The sequence below is a fragment of the Schistocerca piceifrons genome, chromosome 8 (assembly GCF_021461385.2).
Source record: "Schistocerca piceifrons isolate TAMUIC-IGC-003096 chromosome 8, iqSchPice1.1, whole genome shotgun sequence".
Lineage (NCBI taxonomy): Eukaryota > Metazoa > Arthropoda > Insecta > Orthoptera > Acrididae > Schistocerca > Schistocerca piceifrons.
Window position 1 is genome coordinate 24,270,959 of NC_060145.1, and position 15,536 is coordinate 24,286,494.

General features: G+C 38.8%; 1 protein-coding gene across 1 annotated transcript in view; it reads right to left on the reverse strand.

Annotated features, from left to right (window-relative positions):
* Positions 1-4,463: 4,463 nt before the first annotated feature.
* LOC124712561 (IST1 homolog) overlaps positions 4,464-15,536 on the reverse strand; it is a 35,122-nt gene continuing 24,049 nt past the window's right edge. The window contains exons 5-7 of the mRNA XM_047242875.1: positions 14,649-14,837; positions 14,374-14,442; positions 4,464-5,196 (exon numbers count right to left, since the gene is read on the reverse strand). Of these exons, the coding sequence (XP_047098831.1) occupies positions 5,005-5,196; positions 14,374-14,442; positions 14,649-14,837 (450 nt within the window). The 3' untranslated portion in view covers positions 4,464-5,004. The remainder of the gene's footprint in view (positions 5,197-14,373; positions 14,443-14,648; positions 14,838-15,536) is intronic.

A 15,536-nucleotide genomic window follows, 5' to 3' on the forward strand; every position in this document is an offset into this window, starting at 1 on the left:
ACGGTGCTCTGTAAGCATTTCGGGCACCCATCGTGCACAAAATTCATGGTAGCCTGATTTTGAGTGACAATTTCAAACAACAAAGTCCGTGAAACTTGTGGAAAATAAAGTGAAAGCTCCATTATTGTGAAGCAAAAATTTTCATGAATCGTTTCATCAACTTTAGCGACAAGATCGTCAGGCACAATGCTCGGGCTGTTTTCTTCATCACGAATGTTGGTTCGGCCATTTTTAAACTGAATGCACCATTTCCACACGGAACAGTCACTCATTACGTTGTTTCCATGCACTTCTCACAGTTAAAGATAATTTCTATGGGTTTTAGGTTTTATGCCAACAAAAACAGTATCACAGACCGCACCTCACAACTGGCAGGATTTTCGATTGCAGGGCACATTTCAAATTCAAATACTGTAAAAACCAGATGCGCAGAGATGTTCCTGTTGTGACGGATGGATGCCGACAGAGCTGCCGAGCACACACATACCAAAATATAAGCGACTGGCGCGCGCCTAGCGGCGTCAGACGGAAACGTTCCCTACTTTCTGAATAGCCCTTGTATATATTATCTGTTGGAAAGAAAATGGAATATAAAAGAGAGATATTTTAATAGAGGTGAGAGAATCCAAGAAAAAGAATAAGAGAATTGAGTTCACCTGGAAAAATTAAAGGCTTTGACCACAAATTTATAGCTGTGCTCCAGTAAAGCTGGTTTGGGTAACAGTGTCACACATTTAGCATATCTTCAACAATCCTGCAATAAAAACAGAGCACTTTTTTTCTACCTTATTTTATTCTTTGTGGGCAGGTAACAGGGCCAGAACACATATACAATAAAAAGACCACGGTGTGACCACTGCAAACATGAGTACTATCACATACTACAAAGCACGAATTTGTTAAGATCTGAATGTGGTTCATGGAGTTTCACAATATGCTTGAGGTCAGAATGAAGCTACTCAGCACATTTTGGAGGAGGAGATTAGTGCCTAATGTCCTACTGACAATGTGGTCATTACACTTGGAACACAAACTCATATCAGGGAAGGATTGAGAAGGAACGCAGTCATGCCCTTTCGAAGGACCATCCAGGCAACTGCCTTAAACCATTTAGGGAAATCATGGAAAACCTAAATCTGAATGGCCAGATGGGGGTTTGAGCCATCATCCTCCCGAATATGAGTCTAATGTGCTAACTGCTGCACTAACCCTTTCGGTTGCATATTTTGCACAGATCAGAATCGTATAATGATCTATCCATTATAATTATTTTCATATCCATAGTCACCATGTAATGCCTGACTTAAAAAGTCACAGATGTAATGGTCAAAATACATTGATCAGCCAGAACATTGTAACCACTGAGCTACTTTCGAAATAAACCCGTCAAGGCAATAGCAGCATCATCTGGTGAGGAACGACTGCTAGTCAGACATAGGTACAGAGCATGTAGTATCAATGAGCATGCTGTTAATATGTGGAATGGGGAAGACGTACGATCTATCTGAGTCTGACTGAGGGCAGATTGTGATGGTCCGGTGGATTGGCGCAGGCATTTTGGAAACAGCATGACATGCCAGGTGTTCAAGAAGTGCTGCGGTAAGTGTCTTCAACACTTGACAACACCAAGGTGAAATCACATTCAGACATTGTAGGGTTGGGCAACCACCCCCCATCACAGATGTCAGGCATCATAAGCTGGGTAGACTGATAAAACTGGTCAGGCGGAGAGCTGTGGCAGAACAGATATCAGACTTTAATGCTAGGGGAGACTACAAGTGTGTCTGAACACACAGTGCATCGAACACTGCTAATGATGGGCCTCCACAGCCGACAATTCATGAATGTGCCCATGTTAGCACAACAACATTAGCAATTACAACAGAAATGGGCACGTGACCATCGCCACTGAATGTTGGTGCAGTGACGGAGCACACTACGGTCTGATGAATCTGGATACTTTCATCATCGTACCGATGGGAGGGCGCAAATCAGTTGTCTTACAGGGGAACAGTTCCTTGACACCTGTACTGTGGGATGGAGACAAGGTGGTGGTGGCTCCATTATGCTCTAGGGAGCATTCACGTGGGCATCTGTGGATCCTGTGAAGCTTATGCAAAGTGCCAAGACAGCCAAGGGGTATCATATATGGGTTGTAGACAATGTACTCCCTTCATGACAATCATGTTTCCAAATGGCAGTGGCATTTTTCAACAAGATACTGCACCATGTCACAAGGCCAGGAGTGTGATGGACTGGTTTGAGGAACACAACGATGAGTTCCAATTGATATGCTGCACCGCCTCCCCACAACTCACCAGATCTGATCCCTATCAAACACATCTGGGGTGTGACTGAACATGTCATCAGAGCTCATTGCCCTCCTCCCCAGAATTTATGGGAATTAGGTGACTTCTGTGTGCAAATGTGGTGCCGACTCCCTCCAGCAGTCTACCAAGGCCTCATTGCTTCCATGCTACGACATGCTGCCGCTGTTATTCGTGCCAAAGACAAACATATCAGCTGTTAGGTAGGTGGTCATAATGTTCTGTCTGATCAATGTCCAATCAATTCAGTTTGAAATGGATGAAATATAGAGCAAAATTGAAAATGAAGGTTACCATTTACAACAAGATCATTACATATAGAGCACAAGCTCGGACTGATAAGGATCACATAGGGAATGATTTGTGTATTTTTCGAAGGAAAAATGTCAGCATTTGCTTTAAGTGATTTAAAGGAACTACAGAAAACCTAATCAGGATGTTTGGGGGAAGTTTGAATCCTGCTTTTTCCCAAGTATGAGCCCAGCATATAAACTGCTACAACAACTCACTTTGTCCATCTAGAAGATCCTGCTATATGGATATCTCAGAAATAAATAACTGTCAAGGTATGGAGACACCTAGACTTAGAGTGCGGAAATGAACAGAACAGAACAGTACTCTATGATTTAACAAATTGAGTGAAGCTTTCCATTATGTAATTTTTTTTTTCTGCCAATATATGAAACTGAAATACGGCCTGCAGATGATATTTATTTGCCTAAAGCATCTCTAAGTCCCCCCCCCCCCCCCCTCCACTCCCACCCTCTCTCATATCGTACTTTCTGTGATAAGTGAAGATGAGGTATATACAACATGGTTAGATATAAAGATACAAATCTAATAAAAATGGAAGGCATGCTCCCTCTTGTCGTGTAAGTGATCTGCCACAATTCTTCAGACTACATTTGTGCTTAAAAATGATTCCAAATAGTAACATTGATTACAAATGGCAACAAGTATGAAGTTTGGAAGTGTTATACATGAAAATGGACAAGCACTTGCAGACATTCAAAACCTGCTTATTTCTGTTTGTAGAGAAACTTATGAGTTAGTGAAACAGGGTTCCAAACTTCAAGAGGGGGGAAAGGGAATATTCATGGTCAAAGGAGAAGTCAAAAGGTATCCATAGACACTGAAAAAATAATCAACAGTCTTTAAGATCTGATCTAACAGGCATCAAGAAACACCAAGAACTATTTTTCATTAAACAGTTATATATGTAATGGGTAATTTGAAACCATGAACCCGTGCACCAAAAAAGCCTCTAAAAGAAAAGAACAGAGGAACTATAGTACAGACATTTCTTGGGTGTTTAAAAGAATATGGATACAATTTTTTTGCTGAAATGCAACTGGCAGAAGTACTTGGAAAGTGTTCCATATTGCTGAGAATAGCAGTAAGTCAATGGCATGGTACCACAAGATGAAACACACCAATTCTTTGTTAAAAAGTTATAGGATCCATTTTCTTGGGGCAGAAGATAAACATTTCTCATAAAATATTTGCCTTGCAGATGTAACATAAATGCCTAGGTTGCTGTGGAAGTTATCAGAAGTAACAATGTGGAATGCTGTCATGATGAATTTATTTAGTTTAGTGAAACAAAAGATGCTGTGTCAGAATAATACTTTTCAATTGGGTAACTCAGTTGGTAGAGTACTTGTCTGCGAAAGGCAAAAGTCCTGAGTTCAAGTCTCAGTCTGGCAGGAAGTTTCATTTGAGTGTACACTCCACTGCAGAGTGAAAATCTCATCCTGGAAAAATAATACACAATGGAACAAGCAAGGAAGGGCTACGAAGCAGATGCAAAGATATAATTCATTGCCAAAACAAGTCTCAATTTAATTTTAGAAAGAGATTTCTGAGAATGTACGTACGAAGAACAGCACTGGGTGTGAGCGGATTGTGGATTTTGAGAAATCAAAAAACAAGCTCTCTCTCTCTCACTCTCTCCCCCCTCCCCCCCCCTCGCACATATGTACGTAAATGTATGTGTACACTGAGTCATAACAGCAGTAGCTAATAATAATGCACAGAATGTGCTTTCATTTGTTACATATTTGAGTAGCAATTCACATATAACAACTCATTCAGTTCTGGAACAAAAATACAAAACACATTATAATAGGATAACTCTTGTTAAAAATATTTAAAATTTTATTTACAAGCACAGTACAGCACTCAGAAAATGTCTCCAGATGATACAACTTTGTTGATTAGCACTGTTACATTTCAAATGCAGATTCACAGTGTTGCTAGCATAAAGAAAATTAACAGCAGAAAAATATATTTTGTACAAGTATTTTGTTTTAGCGATCAGTCATCATAAACCCCAAAGAAAGGTCATGGGGAAGAACAAACAAGCCATAAAAGAAGATATTTTAAATTCAGTTTTATAGCAGTGTACAAATATTATTTTCTTTCTTTCTTGCTTCTATTTTCAATCTTTTTCCAGTCACATCTCAACTGTACTATTACTATGCAATTCTTATGGTTCTGTCAATAACAACAAAACACAAAATAAATGAAAGTACTTTGTGTTTAACCACTTTTATAATACAAAAAGGCCTTTTGATTTTAAGAGGTTTTATTACTCTGTAAGCACAAAGATCTGACACACTGTTTCATTATGAGGCAAACAGTACCTGGAAACAGAGTTAATGCTCGAGTTATACAATTACTTCTTCTTCTTCAGATCTTCAAAGCGCCGTGTTAAATCATCAAAATCAATGTCATCTGAAGGACCTGGTGCTGACGGCGCAGGCGGAAAACTGTCCGTTGGCACAGCAGGGAGTTCAGGCAGTTCTGGATAGGTGTCTTCCCCCGGAGACATTTTTGACCGTGGAGCTGGTTTCGGCTTTTCATTGCTCTGTAAAATGAAATGATTCCACACAGTGATTAAAAAACGAAGGGTAGAATAAAAACTGGCATAGATCTTATGACTGACATTGAATTTTCTCAAGAGCTTAGAAAATGCATCTACATTCGATAGTAACGGGAAATGAATATGGGTCAAATGAAGCAAGCATTCCAGAATCACAGACTTCCAGATGTTTGCTGAATCACAGACTTTCAGATGTAGAGGAACAAAATACAAAGTTGATGGGTTCTTGAAGGTATTTTTGTTCCGTTGTTGCAACTACAAAAATGGGTGATTTTTTTCACTAGATGCATTTTGCTTTATTGAGACAAAGCATCATCAGTGGTCTGTAACTAAGTTATTTACATTTTGATTTGACTTTAGATTGAAAAACAGTTCATTAAGAATAAGTTGATTTGTACTTATGGTGATTATCAGTTGTTTTCTCACTTACATAAGGAAATGCCGTCTGCTAGCACATTGTTGTGTTTCTGTGTTAGACACTGATAATTTTGGTCTAAATTTTAGTTTTTCTGCAACACTATGCGTTTCTTATGTTTTTCATAACACACTTTCAGGCACATTACTGTGTTCTGTTTGTTTTTGTACTGCTCAGTACATATTGTGGTTTGTGTTTTATAGTGGTGCCAACATAACCTTTCCACTATTTGTCTTTGCCCTACAACTTTTTTTTACATTAGGTTATTGTATGTGTGAAATTCTATTTAATTATATTTCTGTGTATTTATGTACTGTGTAAGAGTAGGGAATGGATAGTGATGAAGGGAACTTTTTTTTGTAGGAGAGGGAGAAACCATGATGAATGGACATAAGTGTTTAGCAATGTGAGTTAGACGAGATGGTGAGGAGTGAGAAGTGGAATTAAATTATGAGTGGAGGGGGGGGGGGGGGCAGATTGTGGGAGAATGGGAGGGGATGAAGGATGGAAAAGGCTCTCTTCTTTTTCATGTAATTTCATCAGATATTTTGTATAGGGTCTGGTTTCCAATATTTATTTGGTCATTGAGCACCTGTTTATTTTGTGTTAATGCTTTTTGTATGTGGAAATTTTCTTTGAAAGGGAGGTGGTCTTTGTCTGTACTGATTTTTATGATATTCATATCGTTTTCAATACTGCTTGGTCTCTGGTGTTTATGCTTTAGATGATCCACAAATATTGAATGATTTGTACCATATTTAAATGCTCTGATGTGTTCTTTACATCCTGTGTCAAATGTCCTGCTAGTCATTTCAACGTATATCTTCTCACAACCTCTGCACCTCTCCTTCCCTACTCTTACACAGTACATAAATACACCGAAACATAATGAAATACAATTACATGCATACAATAACCTAAAAGTTGAAGGCCAAAGCCAAAGTAGTGGGAAGGTTATGTTGGCACCACTACAAAACACAGACCACAACACATACTTAGAAGTACAAAAACAAAAAGAGTACAGTGGTGTGCATAAAAGTGTGTTGTGAAAAAACATAAGAAATGCATAATGTTGCAGAAAAACTAAAAATTAGACCAAAATTATCAGTATCTAACACAGAAACACAACGACGTGCTAGCAGATGGCATTTCCTGATGTAAGCGAGAAATCAACCAAAAATCACTAAGTACAAATCAACTTATTCTTAACAAACTGTTTTTTGATCTAAAACCAAATCAAAATATAAATAACTTAATTACGGACCATTGATGATGCTTTACCTCAATAAAGCGAAACGTGTCTGGTAGGGAGGGGGGGGGGGGGGCGGGGGGGACACGAATTTTTGTAGTTGCAACGACAGAACAAAAATACCGTCAAGAATTATAAAGCAACTACGGACAGTATGGCCACACAAATGAAGAATTAAAGGTTGATGGAATTTTCAGGAACTGTGATTGGAATAGTGAAAAAGAACTAAAGGTCTAAACCGTTATTTTGATAGCTCTGCCCATCTGAGACAAGTGCTCTCATCTTTGACAACACACACTAACTCATTTTTTATTGTACACCACCTTTGTTTATCATTTTCCCTTTTCCACTGAAGGAGAAATTTTTCTTTCCTTAAATATTAGCAAGAATAGACAGTTTATCTGTCTCTGTTTTTCAATTACTGCAAAAGGATTCATGAAATTGTATGAGGTCTGTTAAAAAAATCCCAGAACTTTGTCCACATTTTTCTACACTCCCCTTTTACTTATCATGCATGATCTCCTTTGAAATATTCTCTTTCACAATGGCATTTCCACTTCTGGCAACAGTCTTGATAATCCTCTTGCTGGATCGTGCAAAGTGCTGTCTGTGAATTTTCTTTTACCTCATCTGTCTCTGAAATCTTCATCATTTCAACAGGATTTTCAACTATGGACATAAGAAAAAAGTCCACAGGAGTCAGTTCCGGAGAATATGAAGGAAGAGGCAGCACAGTGATTTCGTTTTTTGTGCAATAGTCACACAGCAGCAGGGATGAATGTGCGAGTATGATATCGTGATGCAAGAGCCCTGAACTGTATCGCCACATTTCAGGCCATTTCCTTCTCACATTTTTTCACAGGTATTGCAACACACCCCAACAGTACCATCGATTAACAGTTTGTCCCTGTGGCATGACTCTTGATGAACTATTCCTTCAAAGTCAAACAAAACTATCAACATGGCTTTGACATATGATATGAGCTGACGAGCTGTTATTGGTCTTTGAGAACCTTTCCTGACCCATTGTGAAGACTGAACCTTGGTCTCAACATCATTCCCACAGACCAACATCTTATTACAAGTTATGATTTTCTTAAGGAACATCTCATTCTCATTTGCGAGATCCAAAAGCTCTTCACATATTGCAAGGTGAAGGTCTTTCTGATCTTGACTCATGAGTAGTGGGACAAACTTGGTGGCAATGTGATGCGTTCCAAGATGCTGTGCCAGGATTTGATGACACGATCCAATTGAAATGTTAAATTCTACTGCAATCTCTCAACAGTCAGTTTTCAACTGGCATGCACAATTTTGTTGACATTCTTCATATGAGCGTCATCAGTATATGTCAAAGTGCATCCTGTATGAGGGTTGTCTTTAACTTCCATCTAGCCATTTTTAAGCCGTGTGAACGAATCGCAAGACCAAGTATGGCTGAAGCACTCATCACTGTAGGCTTCCTGCATAATTTGTTGTGTCTATTTGTGTTTACGTATAAGTTTTCTTGAGTTTTACACAAAATTTAATGCAGATGCCTTGCTCCTCCAACTTTGCCATCTCAAAATTCGCAGACTGTGTGACACAATGTTCTACTCAATACAGCACTGTAAATAACTAACAGAAGTCCAACAATGAAACTTCCGGCAGTTACACATTAAACAATGCACATGCAGGGATTCCAACGCCATTGCGAAATGGGATTGGAATCCCAAACATACCACTGGCGCGTAATTATGGGTTTTCTGGAATTTTTTGAACAGACCTCGTACTGCAGAGAAACCAGCCAATTGCCTCCTTAATACAGCTGTTTTATGAGAGGGTATGAAAGGCAGCAAAGAGGAATGAAGTCTTGTTCAACAGATTCCACTGAAGTTCCTGGATCTTACCAATTCTTTACAGAAAAAAAAAACACATGAAATGTGAAACTGTACTTTTCCTTTGATTAACATTTTTCCCCAACACTACTATATTGCAAAACTCTGTACTTCAATTTGGAAAGATGAAATGTACTAATAGTCTGGACAGTTTTCTTTGACACTTCAGCTTCCTACACTCTATTAGGTAGAAGCTATAGATTTTCTGCAAGCAGCATAATAGTGTTGCTGCGAAGTTATGCAGTTAATAAACACTTCAGTGCACGTGTAGACACAGGACAACCTTCGGATGTTCAATTTAAGACTTCACTGTTTTAGAAAAAGTTGCTATACATATCTATCCTATACTGCTGGCCATTAAAATTGCAATAAAAGGAAGGACAGAAAATAATGAAATTTAGTTACTGTATAGTTACATGATTAAATTTTTAGGTGAGTATAGGATATGATGTTTAGTACACAGAGCAGCCATCTCTGGTGACAACAGTGGCTTTAACCTGGCTGAACAATGAGTTGAACTGGTCTCGAATACGTGTACGTCATTCCAAGCTGCATCAACTCTCTGCCAGAGTTAATAAGTCATAGTGGGTGGCTAGTGGTGGTGTACCAGTCTCTAAGCAAACCATGGGCAGATATTTTGAATGGGCGAGAAATCTGGAGAATGTTCTGACAAGGGCAATACACCACGGAGACCTTGAAGATAGGACACAGCATCAGAACTACATCATCTGTCTAAATTACCAGCTACATGAATTTGAGGAGATCATGTTGAGTTTACAGTGGCACCCCAGTTCATCAGAGTAGTTGCTGTGCCCTTATGGTGGTGATGAATGCAGTATGGCAACATTCATTCTCCTTGGTTCTTCATACATGAATATATCCATTGTGATGCTATAAGCAGAAATGGACTCATCTGGAAAGAGAATGTGGTGCCACTCCTGTCTCCAATGTTGTTTTTAGACCCATTGCTGTTGGCATACTTCTCACTGCTGCTGCAACAATGGTTACCATGTTGACTGTTAGTGGTGCGCCACAAGTTGCCTTACTGTGTGTGTATGTATGTATACTTGGCTGCAGACAACCCACTTTCTGACTCAATGGCTGTAGGATGCACTGTGGCCAAGCAAACAACATATCTGTCCTCTTTGGTGTTAGTCACGTGAGGCATGGAGATCCTGCATGGTCCTTAGTATGGTACTCCTGAATCTATCAATTCCATATCTACATCTGCACTCTGCAAACCACTGTGAAGCTCTTAGCAGAGGGTATGTCCCATTGTACCAGTTATTAAGGTTTCTTCCCATTTCACTCACATATGGAGAATGACTGAATGCCACTGTGTGTGAGCTGTAATTATTCTAATCTCATTCTCACAATCCCTATGTGAGCAGTACACAAGGGGTTGTAGTATATTCCAATAGTCATCATTCAAAGCTGGTTCTTGAAACTTGTTAGAAGACTTTCTTGGGATAACTTATGTCTATCTTCAAGAGTCTACCAGATCAGTTTCTACAGTAACTCTGTGACACTTTCCTACAGATCAAACAAACCTGAGACCATTCATGCTGTCCTTCTCTGTAGATGTTCAATGTCCCCTTTAGTCCTACTTGGTACAAGTCCCATACACTTGAGCAAGTTTCTAGAACTGGTTGAACAAGTGATCTGTAAGCAATCTCCTTTGTAGGCTGATTGCATTTTCCCAGTATTTTACCCATACACTGAAGTCTACCACCTGCTTTACCTATGATTGATCCTATGTGATCATTTTACTTCATATCCCTACAAAGTGTTACACTCAGGTATTTGTATGAATTGGTCAATTTCAAGAGTGATTCATTCATACTGTAGTCATATGATACTATGTTCTTTCACTTTGTGAAGAGCACCATTTTGCATTTTTGAACATTTAAGCAAGTTGCCAATCTTTGCACCACTCTGAAATCTTATAAAGATCTGACTGAATATTTATGCAGCTTCTTTCAGACAATTGTTCATTACAGATAACAGCATCATCTGCAAAAAGTCTGAGGTTACTATTAATATTGTCTGCAAGGTCATTAATATACAACATGAACAACAAGGGCCCCTACATAGCAAAAAGTCCTCAAGTCATAAATTTCACCCGTGATATGCCACATGGTTGTACTTTTGACAGTAAGTGTAGGTGTTATACTGACTCAAACGCTTTATGGAAATCAAGAAATACTGTCTCTACCTGACCGTCCCTATATGAAGCTTTCAGTATGTCATGTGAGAAAAGTGAGAGTTGGGTTTCAGATGATCAATGTTTTCAGAATCCATGCTCGTTGGCACAGAGTAGGTCATGCTGTTTGAGATACCTCATTATGTTTAAGCTCAGATGATGTTCTAAGATTCTACAACAAATTGATATCAAAGATATTGGACAGTAGTTTTGTGGTCACTTCCACTACCCTCCTTCTTGACTTGTATGACCTGTGCTTTGTTCCTAGAACTGGGCATGATTTTTTTGTTCAAGGTATCTATGACAGATTATAGTTATAAGAGGGGCTAACTCAGCTGCAAATTCAGTATAAAATCTGATAGGGATTGCATCAGACCCTACAGCTTTGTTCAGCTTTAACAATTTCAGCAGTTTCTCAACACCACTGACACTAATATTTGTTTCAATAATCCTTTCAGTGGTAAGAGGATTAAATTGGGGAAGTTCTCCTGAGTTTTTCTTTTTAAAGAAACATTTAAAATTGGTGTTATGCACTTCAGCTTTTAATTTGCTAGCCTCAATTTCAGTTCCTATCTCATTCGCTAGGGACTGAGGACTAACTTTGTTGCCACAAAAAGCCTTTGCATACAACCAGAATTTCTTTTGGTTTTGTGAAAGATCATTTGACAATATTCTGCTACAATAGTTACTGAAAGCTTTATGCATTGCCCTCTTGACAGCCAAACGCGTTTCATTCAGCATCTCTCTGTCTCTAGCCCTATACTTTGTTTTATACCTATTACGCAGTAATCTCTGTTTCTTTACGAGTTTCTTTAAAGTAACTGTATACTACACATGGTCCATCCCATTATGAACTGTTCTACTGGATACCTATCTATCCAGTGGATGGTCAATTATTCTATTAAACTTGAGCCACAATTGTTCTACATGCTCCTGCCCTGTGCTGGAAGTTTCAAGTTCCTTATTGAGATATGACAACAATTTTTTTCTATTTTACTGTACATATATATCTTTCTGCCTTGTTTTAGTTGTCCTTTGTACTTTGGTAATTACTGTTGCCACAACCATGTCATGGACACTGACACCAGTTTCGATGTGGACATCCATCACACCTGCAGGACAGTCATGAGATCCAAACAAATGCGAGTGATAAACCAGAATAGTAAACAACAGTCTCAATAGGCCATGATCCCGCTGCTGTCAAATAGAGACACATGCTGGTAGCTGTTTCACCTTCTATCTTTTCACAAACAGCCAAAACTGAATTAGTTGGTGGTGAATCTTCAGGGTTGTATGTTCACTGTAGATAAAATTTTGGTTCTGGAATACGCACTTCATTGTTTTCTGACTGAAGAGTATTTTCTGAACATGAAACCCAATGTGCGATCTTTTCTTATATACGAGGATCATTTGAAAAGTCCGAGAGATGGCACCACCGGCGTGTATCGAGGTCATGTTTAGTTAGTAGCACCTTTGGAAAGAATGCACACCAAGTTTCAGCGACATGGTCTATTTCTTTGTGTTTGGCATTCATATGAATCAAGGAAGTCGAGTGACTGTCAAAAAATAGACAAAAAAGAATTTCATGTGGTGATTAAACATTACTTTATGAAAGGCAAAATGCCTCAAGAGACTAAAGAGAAGCTTGATAAACACTATTGTGAATCCGCACCTTCGATTAGAACAGTTTATAAGTGGTTTCAAAATTTTCAGAGTGGCCATATGGGCACAAGTGATGTTGAATGTTCTGGATGCCCTGTGGAGGTTATGACTCCAGAATCATTGATAAAATCCATGATATGGTAAAGGATGACAGAAGAGTTAAGATATGTGAGGCTGTGGGCATCTCGAATGAATGGGTACATAATATTTTGCATAAACATTTGGACATGAGAAAGCTATCCGCAAGATGTGTTCCGCGATTGTTCACGCTTGACCAGAAACGGAATCGTGTGAAGTGTTGCAAGGACTGTTTGCAGCTGTTCAGGAAGAATCCGCAGGACTTTAAGCATCGTTTCGTCACTGTGGATGAAACATGGATACATTAATATACTCCGGAGACCAAACAACAATCTAAACAATGGGTTACCAAGGGAGAATCTGCACCAAACAAGGCGAAGACCATTCTTTCAGCTGGAAAGGTTTTGGCAACTGTCTTTTGGGATTCACAAGGGATAATCCTCATCCACTATCAGGAAAAGGGTAAAACTATTACAGGTGCATATTATTCATCGTTATTGGACAATTTGAAAACCAAGCTGCAAGAAAAACAGCGGCGATTCGACCGCAAAAAAGTACTTTTCCATCATGACAATGCACCAGCATACACCTCAGCAGTTGTGGTCACAAAATTAATGGAAATAGGATTCCAACTCGTTTCACATCCCCCCCTATTCTCCAGACTTGGCTCCCTTGGACTACTATTTGTTCCCCAATATGAAGAAGTGGCTGGCGGGACAAAGACATTATCCAAACGAGGAGGTGATCGCAGCTACTAATAGCTATTTTGCAGACTTGGGCAGTTCCTATTATTTGGAAGGGATCAACAAATTAGAACAGCGTTGGACAAAGTGTATAAGTCTAAAAGGAGACTATGACAAAAAATTAAAAAAGGTTTCCCCCAAACACGTAAGTAGTTTTTATTATTGCATGGACTTTTCAAACCCTCGTACAGAATGCAGATAGTGGTACTTCCACTTACTTTGAACAGTTGCACTGAAATGTTAATCATTTGCCTACATAAGGATGTAGTATGCTTCATACCAATTGGTTGGTTGCAAAATGATAATCACTTTCATATCTAAGTATGTAGTATGCTTCATATCAATTGGTTGGTTGCTGCATGCCACCTCCATAGTGTTGCAGTTTTAAAGGCCCGCACTTTACTGTGCATATCTATTACTTTGTAAATGAATTTATCATCAGTTATAAGAAACACTGAAGCATTCTTTCTTGATTTCCATGTCACTATTCCAAATAACATTGATAGCAGTACACGAGGAAGGCAGAGTTTATAGCCACTGCACTATTCCTCTTCCTATGGAAATCTATGAGCAGGGTGAGACTTGCTTCCACTGGTCTGCACTATAAAGTTAGCAAATAAAAGTGCTCACATGGCACTCTGAAATACTGTGTGGTTACAATTAAATTTGTAATATGCTTTCAATGTCCTGGGAATAAAAGTAGCTTGATAGTTTCCAAAAAGAAAATGGAAACTAAGGACAGGCAACCCTGTCACCAGTGGGTGACTCAGAGGTACACTTAAAGGGTTACAAAATTAAACAAGCTTTTGTGTTTCAGTTCCTTTCTGGTATCTTTTACACACACACACACACACACACACACACACACACACACACACCTGAAATCTATCATTTTTAAAGCATCAACCATTTGATTTAGCTTAATAAACATTTACCTGTTTGTTCTGGTCTGGTAAATCAGGTGGGAAGCTGAAGCTATATGGTGGAGGTAAGTCAGTATCATCCTGCAAGAAGATACATAAATATAAATTAAAGATTGAACATGCAGTTCAATCTTAAGTCTGTGACTATAGTAAGATAGGACAGTGAAATAAAAGGAAAAAAGAAATACATTAAAAACAATTTATTTTTTCAAAACAACATAGAAAGTATATTCCTATGTTTATTGATTAAAAGAATAGCTGTGTTGCCTTAATGAAAAACTACATACCTTTATGCTGTTGGTAGCTGTATTTAATGTCTTGGCATCAAATGAAGCGGAAGAAGCAGAAGGTGGAATATTGTATGAGAAAGGAGCTCCATATGGTGTGCTGTTTGGTACTGGAGGTGGTGGACTTACGAATCCTCCTGCACTACCACCACTTGGTCCACTAGATGTTCCACCAGAAGGAGGAATGTTCTGCACAAATAACATCTCCATTGTTAAGGTATACAATATTCATTTATACTGAAAATACCATTACGTCAAGAAAATGTACGGAACTGATAGCTACAGTGTATTCTTGTACATACCAAAGAGTATTATCCATGCACGATGCAACCTACACTAACATCTTGGGAAAATTACAACGCAAAAGTTTACAAGGAGTTCTGTGACTGGACTGAAGTTGGGAGTATTAATTACGTACCGGACAACACACAAATGATAGTGATTACAAAACTGTATACAACTGCAAACTTACAGTATTACATATGATGTTAAGTTCCCACACACTACAATCACAGTCTCTAAACACTGTGGCCTGAATATATTCCCAGGAAATCATCTTTGATACCATTTCTATGAGATACCACAAAGCATCAACAGTGGTTACTTGAGGACTCTGGAGGACAAGTTACTGAACATTCACATCTCAGATGTCTTGTATGTGTAACATATCAGGTGACTGTGTAAAGAAGAGAAGCACTGACCTTTGTCATTCTTTGAAAAGGCTTGAACGTTCCTCATCACATGTGGTGAGGAGTTATGATGTGAAAACATACCTAAAAAGCAGGCAGTACATTGGAACTAAAACCTCCTTTATGTAGCATTTGCTACTCACATGCACTCCAAAATCACCACATTACATGTCTGTCCATCATGTCAATCAACAACTGA